Source organism: Brachypodium distachyon, chromosome 5 (assembly GCF_000005505.3).
Source record: "Brachypodium distachyon strain Bd21 chromosome 5, Brachypodium_distachyon_v3.0, whole genome shotgun sequence".
In the NCBI taxonomy this organism is placed as follows: domain Eukaryota; kingdom Viridiplantae; phylum Streptophyta; class Magnoliopsida; order Poales; family Poaceae; genus Brachypodium; species Brachypodium distachyon.
In genome coordinates, this window is record NC_016135.3 from 1198669 (window position 1) to 1211851 (window position 13183).

At 42.4% G+C, this 13183-nt stretch overlaps 1 protein-coding gene across 32 annotated transcripts; it reads left to right on the forward strand.

Annotated features, from left to right (window-relative positions):
* The first annotated feature begins 9261 nt into the window (after positions 1-9261).
* Positions 9262-12898, forward strand: LOC100844641. Of its 32 annotated transcripts, none has more exons than XR_002961141.1 (6): positions 9262-9463; positions 10316-10422; positions 11329-11419; positions 11509-11833; positions 12005-12074; positions 12150-12890. XR_002961141.1 is itself a non-coding variant. In XM_024455947.1 (5 exons), exons 1-5 carry the CDS (start codon positions 9330-9332, stop codon positions 12590-12592), a joined length of 477 nt encoding a protein of 158 aa, XP_024311715.1. In that variant the 5' UTR covers positions 9262-9329; the 3' UTR covers positions 12593-12898. The 32 variants fall into 32 exon arrangements, 8 of the variants coding, with proteins under 8 accessions (XP_024311715.1, XP_024311716.1, XP_024311717.1 ...); XR_002961144.1 differs by having other exon boundaries at positions 11509-11816; XR_002961149.1 differs by having other exon boundaries at positions 11509-11590.
* Positions 12899-13183: the final 285 nt, after the last annotated feature.

Consider the following 13183-nt stretch of genomic DNA (forward strand, 5'->3'; position numbering starts at 1 on the left):
AGGGAGGACGTAGTGTAAACTATGCACGGAAGTAAGAACACACGGCCGTTTACCCAGGTTCGGTGCCCTCTAGATGAGGTAAAGCTCCTACTTCTGCCTTAGATTGTATTATTCGAGGTACACAAGAGCTACCAAGGTGCTCCTTGAGCTGTGTTCAGAGGAAGAAGAAGAAGAGAAAGCTAGGTTAGGAATCTTGGAACCCCTCTCAAAGGAGGGCTAGCACCTCTATTTATAATGTCGTGGAGTCTCCCTGCCAGGTGGGACAATCTGCCACCGTAGCCACGCTTCCGGGCCCGCCGGGTACTGGCCGTGGTCCCCTCCGGGTTGTCCGGGAGGGGACAAGGAAGCTTTGGGCTTTTCGTATAGTCACACGGCGCGCATTGTAACCATGCTTCGGCTTCGTCATCGTCCTTCTACGATGCGTCAATGTGCAGCCGTCCGGCATGGCGACATGAGCGCTGACCGCTTTTTCGTCATCAAAAGGGCGTTACTTTGCTTTAGACCGGAAGACCAGGATATGAACGTTGGCATATCCCGGCCCCAGCCGATCTAGGATATCTTCCGTCTGTCCTGTAAACACACAAGACAAAATAGTAGTGCCGGCATACTTTTGGTATGCCGGCCTGTCAGGAATTGGCCTACGGATGCCGGCTTATTCTCATATGCCGTCCTGGCCTCTGCCTAATTGGCAGTTATGTGTCGTCATGACCCTAACCGGGGTCATTCCCCTGACAATTGATTTTGTAATAGACGATACGAATGCTCAGGCGGTTTTGGTTAGGAAGAAAAATACATGTTTTCGTGGGATATACCACACTTTTTTTGAGTTTTTGGTCGACTTTGATATCGTGATGTCCCATTAGAGTTTTCAGCTGGTACAGAAAAATCATCGTCTTGACAATTTTCGTGGGCTATTAGTCTTGTTTTTTGAGTTGTCGGCCTAGTTTTTTATGTCACTGTTTTCGTGGGCAAGTCCATGTTTGTTGAGTTGCAGGCCGGTTTTTCGCTGTCGTGACACATGATACACGGCTTCACGCAGTTTCGGTTTGGTGTAAAAAAATCACCATTTTAACCGCTACCTTTTTTGGGTTGTCGGCCTATTTTTCGATATCATGATGCTCTGTACATAGTTTGGGTAGTTTGAGCCCATGCGGAAGAATCTCACCATTTTGGTTTTTTTCCATGGTTATAGCCTAGTTTTGTGGGTTTTCGGTTTATTTTTCGATATCATGACCCACGGTAAACGATTTCGGCCAGTTTTAGGTTGGCACAGGAAAATGACCATTTTGGTCGTTTTTGCGAGCTAGACTATGATTATTATTAGTTTTGCCGATTTTCTGATATTGTGACCTCCGGTAGATTGCTTCGGGGGAGTTTTGGGCAGTGGAGAAAAATCACCGCTTTGGACGTTTTCATAGACTATATAGCTCACGTTTTTCAGGTCTTCAGCTGATTTTGGATATCATGATCGCCAGTACACAACTTCAAGCTCTTTTGGGCTAGTCTCGTATTTTGTGTCGTCAGCTGATTTCACTATCATGACCCTTAGTACAGAGCTTCAGGCAGTGTCGTGCCGGTGCAGAAGAACCACCGTTTTGGCCATTTTCTTGGGCATCTTGGCGTGAGAATGCCATGACAGTTGGTGCCCACCGTGAGGCTTGCGGCTACCTGAGACTCTTGCCGTTACGCGGTTTCCGACAGTTTTGGCTAATGCAGAAATATCAACGTTTTGTCTGTTCTCGTGACTCACGCACTATTTTTTTTTGGGGTGGGGGGGTGGGGTGGGGTGGGGTGGGGTTAGCTGGTTTTCCAATATCATGACAGTACACACTTCGGCACAGCTTCGCGCAGTTTTTGACCGGTGAAGAAAAATAATCGTTTTGGCCGTTTTCGTGATCTATATCTATGATTTTTGGGCTATATGCAACGGTACCATTGGTAAATTATCTACAAACTAGAGTCGTGTATGAGGTCGTACCTTTTTCTTCTATCATTGATAATTCTGTTGCAAAGTTGAATGATGATTGAAACACTTGTATCGAGGGGTGAACTTGTCGTTTATTAACTGTTACATTTTGCTTCCTTGATCGTGATGTTTTGTGCCGTAGAAAGATTATATATATTGACTAGCTTCGTAAAGATTTATAGAAGTTCATTCATAGAAAGTATAGAGCAAAACCTTCATGCATATCAAGAGTGATTGGAGCCTACTAGGACTCAACTAACAAATGTATAGAGAAATGCTTCTTCAAAGCATAATGGGTTAGGTGAATCTACCAAAACTCATACCTTTGCAAAAAAAAAAAGAATTATGTGGTAGGCCGATACTACAAGAGCAAACATTAAAAGCATCTGCACACATGAAGACATTGTATAGGAAATAGGGCAGACAAAATATAACAAGTCATGATATAGGTAATTAAGCATAAAAGACTTAGCTATTACATCCCACAATCATAATAAGAACCATGTCTTACCCACACAGTTTTAAAACCAATGCCACGATGGGCATACCACAATGCATAATATAGAAAGAATACTCACAGATAAAAGTTTGCAAATAAGAAGCTCCGTTTCTAACAACTACTTCTCCCTCCTTTGTCATGAACTAGGTAGACGGGCGACGAAAACAGATCATCGAGCTCACTCCCAAAGTCCGTGCGTCAGCTTGAGAAGTGTAGTGGTCCTGTGAACAGAAGCCGAGGTCGGACTCATAGTTTGGTGCATCGGCATGAGAACAATGCTCCTAAGGAAGTCTGCGATAATTGAGATAAACTGATAGCCGAGCCATGGTGAAAACAACACCATAAAATGGTATAAATAAATAATCTCATCCCACATCTAGCAACAAAAATTATCAGGCAAGCGTCCATACAGACGTATTCAAGAGAGTCGTCAACAATTGGAGTAGGGCCTCATATTGTTCACACTATTGTTCTTCACTACCATGGTCTACAAAGCGATGCAACGACGACATGTATATAAATAGATTAAATCAATGCAAGAAAAGAGGAAAACACTTTGTCTCCAACTATTACAAGAGATCAACTTCACGAGTTAGATTACTACTTATAGCCTTTAACTTAATTATCATGAAGTATTTGAATGCAATGTTGTTTTGAATATTCAGTGTGTTATTTGAATACATGCAATGTTACTTGGATGTTAGAAAACCATGTACTTTTTTCCCCTAGAAATTATTTGCAATTACACATGTATTTACAATTGAGATGAATGCATGTTGTTTTAAATCTCATGATTTTGATTTAGGTTTTTGGTGATTGAAAAGAAAAGTCAGCTAGGTTCGTTATTTAGTTGTATATCATAATTGTGCATTTGCATAATAGAATCAAGAGTATGGACTTTTTTCTCGGACTAAATTTTTGCATGCAACGGTCAGTAGCCATATGGTCAATCATTAATTTTGGATCTTGTTGTGCGTTATGAACTTATGGTTTGATTCATCCATGTATTAAGATTAGGCTATTATGTTGTTCGAAAATATTTGAGATCAGACGAACTTCTAGTGAGATACATAACGTTAAATATGTTCTTTTAAAATTTCATAAATATATTTTAATAGAGTTGGTTTATTATACATATATATGTTTCTAATAAATTATAAATATTAGAACATAAGTAGAACCGTTGTTGTATATATTTATATTTGTACTTCGAGAGACATCTCCATACTTACGGACCTAAGAAGGTCGGATAAATATCTACCATGTATGTAAAACTAAAGGACGAGAATGCATGATGTTTGTCCACATAGGATAAAAATATATATCCCGTTGATCTTGATTTGAACGGCCAAGATATTATGAATTTTAGGGAAAAAAGGAACTTAATTACTCCCTCCATTCGTACTAATCCGTGCCAATTAATATGAAATGGAGGGAGTAGTACTTTGGTTTTAACTCCATTTAAAACTCATAAATTGTTAAATTTTGGAAATAGTTTAATTAGAAAAAATAGAAGTTGAGCTTAATCTTTGCAAATTGCATTTTGTGGGTATTTCCAAAATTAAGTCCACAATAACTAAAGTTTGAAATTAATTTTATATGAAAACAAAAAGTTTGATAAAAAAAAAATGATCACAACTCGTTTTTATATGAAATTTAAAATACAAAAAAGAGGGAAATTGACAATTTACATAATTCGCACGAAGTTCATATTAGCATGCAGTTCCATAATGTGGAGTCGCATTGAAATTAATTAATAATTGATTTGCATTTGATAGCAATGCAATGTGTCTGGACGAGGACTCATGTGAGCATAATTCGATCTGGATGGTCGTCTCCCGTGAGCACATGCTGCAAAATGTTCTTCGACCGCATCACCAAATAAGGTCCAACTCTAGTAACTTGAGTGGATCTGCGTTGGAATCAATTGTATAGAAGTCAAGCAAGGGACGCTACATGAGCCGTTGTTAAAGGGACGTGAAAATAGAAAAATGTCTATAAACGGAAGTTGAATTGGTTTTATTTATTTGAGTGCAGAAGGGAGCACGCGTGCATGTCGTCATGTCGATTGATCGACCGGTCATGCCAATTAATTTACTCAAGCATTAGATTTGGGTCCCGGATCTATCTCAGCTTGCGTAGTTTTGTCCTTAATGTTCTGGCGGTGTTTCATGGCGCCGAATTGGCACAACAAGCGCTGCGCGGGATAATGAATATTGTTACATCGTGTTACTGCATCCCACAAGTGAGAAAGAAGTGTGCCCCACAGGATCGTCGTCGTCTCCGGCGGGATGGTTTGTGAGGTGGGTGAGGACTGAGGACAAACCTTTCTCTCCATGCCCGCAAGACGTAAGGGTTCTCGATGTCAGCCATGGATATATATATCGATCGATCTAGTGGCTGCGGCCGCGCTGAATTATAACAAACTCCTGATCGACTACTATACGTGGCCCGCCCGGTATCCGTGATCCGAGTGCAAAAACGACAAAGGGCTTGTCTAGTGTGCAGGCATGATTTGGCTTATAGGGTGCTCGCTTTCGGACAGCCCTGATCAGGAAACTTTGGCCTCCCGCACTATTTCGGATAAGCTGACTTGCCGCACGCTTGGGACCCTAACCACCCAAAAAAAAACTAACAAAGGCGAAAAAAGCTACTACTGCTACTTTTTTTTATTATAATTATTTGGTACTATCATTTTGGTTGGTTATTTTCATTTTTATTTTTCATTATCTGACATGAATAGTTTTATACTCCGTAGTAGAGTTGTATTAGTTTCATTATCAGTCTTTCCTTTGTCTTTTTTATTCTTCTAGATGCAAGGGACGTTGTTTGTCATGAGTCTTAGACTCTTTAGTTTGGTTGGTTTTTAGTCTCGGTCTTGTTTTTCAGTTATTTTATAAAATTCGTTTTGAGTTGAGTCTGAAGATCAGTACGTCCAACAGTGGTCAAACCTGCACGTACGCTCGCAGGAACCGGTGCTGCGGTGCATGCGGGGATCGAGCGAAGGATCAAAGGCACTGGCGTGGCGGATTAGAATGCTTGGTTTGCCGCGCAACACACGGACACTATGAAAAGTAGTACTCCCTTGTCCGGAAATTAGTGACGTGGATTTATATAAAAATCTATACAAAAGTTTCGGGTGTCATTGAAATGACAAAAGTTTTGGAAATTTTGGTTTTTTTTGAATTATTAATAATTATGTAAATTGATCTGAATTTTTCAGGTACATATTTCAAACCAAGATCACCAAAATTTTAGAAACTTTAGGGGAATTTTGACGACATTTTAAGCCCCATTGCCAGCAATCGGTCCAGAATGCGGGGTGTATCCGAGAGCTCAACATTTTAGGACTTATCGTCGGGGTTTGCTATCCTCTTAAACATAGACAATGGGAGAAATCAGTTTGTGATAGTGGAGGGAGTAGTATTTCTTAGCATGTAGGATTAGTGAACTTGATTAAGTGTAAATACTAGCACGTGGTACAAATAAATTACTCTCTCCGGCCGGAATTATTTGTCGAAATATTACATATCTCTAAACGCCATTTAAACAGAGATACATCCATATTTTGGCAAATTTGAGACAAAAAACATTTGTAGGAGGGAGTAGCATTTTTTGTAAGGGATGCTATGGCACCCACGACACTCTCACTGAATCCGCCCATCAAACGTCAAGCTAGCCGTTGCCAAGCATTACGCAGCGTAATCGTTTCCAACAATAAGCAGTGCTCTCTCTGATTTACAATGAGTGTCTCGGATTTAGTAAATTTTATACCCCCTCCATCTATATTAAGTGAATCAAATTTGTTTAAATATGGACATATTTATATACTAAAATACGTGTAGATACATGTAATATTTCAGCATGTACTCCTCGTCCGCGAATATAAGAATTCAAGCTACTTGTTTCCGGACCTAGGCAGTACTAAATTTAAATCTGAGGGAGTAGGCCGCAAAACTTGTGGCCAAAAAACTGATGGGGGCCTTGAACTTGGAACGAGGTTACGAGACCCGATCCGAAACAGACTAAGGTTTGGTCGACTCTAGATATTCGGTCCTCCCTGCCTCCCAAGTCCCAACCAGATCAAATCCAGAGCGAGCGAGGAAGGGGATCGAGGCGGGATAATGCCGGAGATGCCGATTGAGGTGGTGAGCAAAGGGATCCGCCCGGCCGAGCCTGGGTCCGGATCGAGCTGCGGCGGCGATTCCATCAAGCCGGCGACCGGAAAGAAGGCCGCGAGGAAAGGGTGCGAGACTGCGTCCGGATCGAGCGGCGGCGGCGACACCATGATCAAGTCGGAGAAGCTGGCGGAGGGTGACAAGGCAGAGGTGGGGAAGGTGAAGAGGATGGGGAAGGTGAGCGAGGAGTACATCGATCGGCTGCTCAAGGACGGCCTCCCCAAAAATCCCCACCTTCGACTACCTCGACAACCGCGCAGGTCCTAATGCTTCTCTTCTCCGGGCACTCGCGGCTAGCAGCACTGCTTCTATGGAGAATTTCCAAGCCGACACCGCCGACGTCCTCGAGCAGTACCGCACAAAAGGCTACGCCGAAGTTGAGGTCGAGGACTTGGACGAGGAGGAGCTCTGGATCCTCAAGGTGCTCAGGAAGACGAAGAAGCTGGCTTCATCTTGAAGCATATCGACGCAGGAAATTCATCCAGAACAAGTTTATCCCATGCCAAAACTATATAATTGTCATGTTTCTGTCAGGCGAGACTAATTAGGATTTAAGTTATGTCGTAACTTTATCATGTTCCAACTGGTCGATCTGGGACAAGTCAAATTGTGCTACTTAATCGATAAATTGTCATGGTTGTGCTGGTAATCCATAGTATAATCTGTCTTACAGCCCGGTTCAACTTGCCCTGCAAATGACTGCAATTAAAAGACCTCATAATTTGAGCATGTGTGCTGATCATCGCAAGTACACGAAACTCAGAATTTGGCACCACATGTGGTACAGCCTGTGCAACCATGTTGGTTGTCCTCTAGTGTTTGCTCTCTCGGCAATTTCCTCTCTGCAGATTTGTGTGGAGTAAGTGGTTCAGAGCTTTGATTTTTGGTGTTATTTTACATGGGAGATTTGCATCATGATAGATACATCAAACATCATAATGTGCTGCTATGTCCTTTTTCTTAGGATCTTCATAGTTTGCATAGAACACGCGCATTATTGTCATTAAATGCAAGAAGGACAAGCCAATTATTTTAATCTTGTGATCCACTAAATGTAGGTACTGCAGAATGAACATCTACTGGTTCTATTTTCCTCGTAACTATTGTTTTTTCTGAGATCAGGCCGGAAATTGCACTGTTGCAGAACACATTATTTTCCACTAATGCGACGATTCTGACATATATTATCCGGGACAAGACCAGCGATAGTTCTCAAAATCTGAGCAGGGTAATTTGCTGCCCATGACCTCCAGGCGTTTGTCCAGACCTCTGATGCCTCTAGTTGCAACTCGGCGTGCTCCAGTGGATGGCCAGGTGCAGAGGAGAAAGGCTGCGCAACAAATGCTTTGTTGGTTGGCTCTGGACATTCGACCACGTCTCCATGGGCGTCCAAGCCTTCTTCTGTGGGTGCTACTCCTTCCTGTTGTCTACTCCAATAAATTTACAGAAACAAGTACAAACTTGAGGCCCAGAAGGTTAGTGGACTGGAATCTCCGTTCCTCGTTTGAATTTTCCGTTACTCCGTTAGTGTGGTATCCTTGAATTGATGATTCATAATTAGGAAATCTTGAGATGTATAGTTGACAAATGTCTCTTCTTGACCGTTTGCTTTATCTTTTTTCAACACCTTCTGCAGTTCTATTGCAAAGTGTATGTTCTGTTGCATTAGCCAGATTTTGTTACTTTTTTCACATATGTATGCTATCATGTCAGAAATAAAAGATATGATGTCCATTGTACTATGCGATTTGGGGTTTAGAGCATCTTCAACAGCATACCCATATTTTACTAGAATACTCAAAAACCGTCGATATGGATATTTTGCCCTAAAAAACTAGCTCCGTACCTATAAAAATCGGATACCCAAATTTTTTTGGGCAGCTACCATATTTTGCCCCTCATTACATGGGTACTGAGAGCTAGAATAATATGGGTAGCTACCAAGAAACCGCGAACAAGGGGCGGGAAGCCCAGCTGCCTCGTTCCAGCCACTTCCGCGCCCACCCCGAGCCCAACCCTCCGTCGCCGGCTCCGATTCCGGCGGCCGGACCGCGCCGCTGTTGGCCACCACGGTCCTCCCCGACCCCACTCACCTCCCCGCCCCGACGAGCAGCAGCAGGTGCCCCCCGAGCTCCGCCTGCTGCCCCGCCCCGACCTGCCCCGTCGCCGTGCTCGAAGAAGGGGACGGCCGGCACACGCTCCGCCCCGAAAAGGCTTCCCGCCGGCCGCCCCCCATGCTCCCCCCTCCGACCTCCACGAAGATGGCCGCCGCCGCTGCCGTACTCTGCGCGCCCTGCACCGTCGTCTTCACCGCCCGCGTCCCGCACCCCACCGCCACCGTCAGCGCCCGCGTCCTTGAGTGCCGCCTGCCCCAACATCCAGCGCCTCGCCACTGCTCCCCGCCCGACCTGCGCGGCTGCCCAGATCGAAGAAGCAGACGGCCGGCTAGGGCTCGCTGCGCCGCCGGCCTCTGCTGCTCTCCCGAGCTCTCCCCGACCGTGCAGCGGCGACAGGATGGCGGCTCCGGCCGTGCAGCGGTGGCGGCGCTGCGAATCCGGCCTCGTTGGGTCCGATTTGGGTCCAATTTGGGGTCACGACGGGAATTGGATTTGGGGAAGATGAGCAGCTTGTGGCAAAATAAATAAAAGAAATAAACAAAAAGGGATATGGGTACTCAGTTTTGGGTATGCTGCAAAAGATGGGCAAGTTTGGACAAGTTTTGAGTACCCAAATTTTCTCTCTTCTACCCATAATGGTTTTGGGTATCCAAATTATGGGTATGCTGTTGGAGATGCTCTTAGCACAGCTGTGGTACATCAGGTTCGTCTTCACCCCTAGTGTCCTAGCATTTAACATTTACTTTGTTTTACATCTGAACACAAGATTGTTTTTTTCCCATTTGCAATTGATAATCTAACTAATTGGATCTTTCGTCTCAAAATCCCGACATCTTTTGATAATTTGGGTAACTGTACTTCAAAGAGGCTGGGATATTTTCCTCAATTCTGGGTGTACTGTACTAGGCTAACCACTATAACGTAGTATTTATCAAATGGATGGCGCTCTAACATAGAATCAGCATAATGCAGTCGTCTTATGCAATTGACTGGTTATTATTTGGATCCAACATGACTGGTACTTTTTATATTAGTGGAGATAAATTTACATTAGCAGACACATGTGTTGCACATGCATGTTTACTAGTACGTTGAATTGAGCTTTACCTTTATTACTCAATACTTCAGTCTCATTGCTGATTTTGATCGAGCAAAAGGATTAAGGAGGGCTGGAACCAAGAGAACACTAGAGAGAAATGGTTATGGTGCCTATATAGTTAGTGTCGCCGGAACAAGAATGGTTAATGTGCATGTTTAACCATCAATTTTGGAGAGATAGAGGAGATATAAATGATCACAAATAGGAGAAGAAGTTATCAATTCTGTACTCATGCCTTGTCGTATTTAGAAACAAGATTGCGAAAATTACCGGCTTTATAGTTTGAAACAGACGGAGTACTATTTTGCAAGATTTCCAAAGCTTGGTCCATTCAGAAAAGGATGGACTAAGTCCATGGTCTACTGCCAGATGAATTGTTGTTAGCCTGGACCAGTTTGGCACTGTTTCGAGGTGCTAACTATTCTTGATTAACACCAGTCCATATTTTGTTAGCAGGTTCGCACATGAAATCAGGTGTGATGAACCTTTCATGCTATTGGGTTGATATTAGTATTTTGCACATGAAGGGCCAAACCTCCTGGTACGCTGCATTAGGATCTATGGTTAGTGTACTGTACAATACTTTGCATGGACTGAATAAATTCCATTATGTTGTAGATGAGATTGCAGGTTTCAATTTTGTCGATGCCATATTACACTGTTTAATATAAGCATTTAAAATATTCAAACCAATGGTAGTTGTTGGGCTTTGTGGATGCTTGCTCGGTTGCTCCCATACTGCTTGTTGATCTTTGAACACAGCCTACATGAGCAAGGTCTTCTAATTGATTTACATCATCATTATTCTTGTAATTTATGTATTTTAGATATGGCATATGGCGTAAAGTGCCCATATATGTTTTCTTGCATAATGCTTTTCAGTGCTCTTGTTCCACCGTATACACAATATAACCTAGCATTACATTCAACTTATTTGGTGCCTTGTCAAATCAGGTTAACTATAATACATGTATGGGAGAACAAGCAAATAACTAATTTTGAAGGGAAGACTGTGTTCCCCTTTTGAACTGGATATTAAATTTGGAACACGAAGGCACAAAGTGATAGTACAGTTTTACACTTGGTGTGCAGTTGATGTTCCATTCTCAGTGGAACTATTAGGTGAACAAGGTAGATTTGCAACTGTATGAAACTGAATTATGCTTTCATGTATACATCTTCTGCTTGACCTGGACAAGATTCTACATTAGCACTCAACTATAGTTCACTAAGTCAGCACAATCTGGCATTAGAACCTTTTTTTAGGATGTGCTGCCAACTCTGTTCTCAGTGCCCTGGTTTTGTGTCTGAACTGTGTTCTTCTCCACTTCGCAGTCACTGTTGTGCTATTTTCCCTTGGGAAAACAAAAGCAGTTCTTATGTGCTTAAATTTGAAGGCTTACAGAGCTCTCAACGCTGTTCTCAGTGCCCTGGTTTGTGTCTGAACCGCATTCCTCTCCACTTGGCAGTCGCAGGTGTGGTTATTTTCCCTCCAGCCACCACATTGCAGAACGAGGAGGGTGCGATGGTGGACCTCTACCTCTACGTCCCCAGGAAGTGGTCTGTATGACATTATGCAGTCGCAATGAAATGATGTGTGGTTTGCGTAGGTGTCTGCTTGGTAATCTTGTTAAAACTTGTTCTTGCAGCTCGGCCACCAACAGTATCATCACGGCCAAGGACCGCGCAGATGTCCAGATCAACATTGCACTTCTGAATTGTCAGTTTCAGGTGTCTTCGTTCAGCTATTCTAAGTATTTATTTTCATCCTAAGTATTTGTCATTTCATAGTTCCTTTATTTTCAAATTGATGTACATACTATATATCATATCACTCTTTAGGTATTCTCCTTGAAGTAGAATGTTCATCTTGTTAGGGTTCTTGGAGGGACTGAAAATTGGCTGGATGCATGTTCATCTTTACCAAAAGAAAAATGTTCACATGTTACATGATCAGGTTCTTGGTTTTACAATGTATATACCCTTTTTCTTTTCCTGGTCCTTGACTTACAGCATGTATTACTACTTTGGTTCATTCTTGCATGCAGCAGTAGTGTTACAAGGATATGTTTGTATGTTAGGACTATTTTCTCAAGTGATTTTTGTTGTTCTTTTGTTCAATACATGGATCTCTTTGTATGTTAGATGGATATGCTAGGACCATTACATGATCTGTTTGTATGAAGCCTTCTTGTTGCTCTGCACATGCATTTTGGTAAGTTTGGCAAAGATACAAGTTCTGCTGGAAGCACTTCAAGAGTGGCTCATTAGTGTGGTCCGTTTATGCCAGGACATCAGTTATTTAGAGCGCAAAGATACAAATTCTGCTGGAAGCACTTCAAGAGTGGCTCATTAGTGCAGGGAAAGGCACCAAGAAGGCAATAACCATAAATTCCTTTGATCTCTGCAATAACATTTGTACTTAGATACTACTGATCATTACATGCCGTGTTAAGAAAGGCCACAAAGACGACCATAGTACCACGTGGAACTTACCAGATCCGACCTCAATAATCACTTTCTTTTGATCTGCAAGTTCTTCCTGTAACCTTGCTATCTGTTTTCTTCATCTCCACAAATCCTTCCAATTTGTAATGTCTAATTGATCTTGTTGCAAAAAACTGAGCTTTTAATGAGTTTGTTATATGTTTATACTGCAGGATAGCATGCTGGAACTTCACAAGTTTAAAAGACACTTCTCAGTTCATGTGTTCAGGCCTTCGTTTGTGCTAGTACGGAGCTGATCTGAAGAATTTTCTACCATGTGATGCCTTTGATCTGTCCAGAGATCAAATGCTTTTGATCTGTTCAGTGATCAAATTTAAATGCCACTTGCAGTTGAATATATTCTTCATATGTTCTGATGTTCAGACCTGATCGATTTGGTTTCTATGTAAAATTCTGGATGGATTGTTTATTTCGGACTGTAGTACTCTGTTCGAGGCTACAATTCAGCATGGAATTGCACACAAGTCTATGTTCTTGTATTTAAATACGATGCTATCCAAACAATATTTTAGAAGGGAAAAAAGTTCCGCTGGTTTTGTTGGTGCCTGGTAGAATACAGGTGTAAACTGACAAAGGGGTATAAAGTTTTCCGGATGCCAAGCGGGGCATTAGGGTTGATCTCCTAGTAGGTCTCGAATTCAGCTAGGTAGTTAGAATTGGATAGCTTCTTTGTCTTGTATCCGTACCCTCTAATCGATCAACCTAGCTAGTGAGATATAAAGAAAAGTATAAACAGGCTCTATACGGGCCTATAGCCATCAAATATATTTACCCGTGCGTGTGTAGATCGACGCGGGTAGCTGCTAACAATTGATT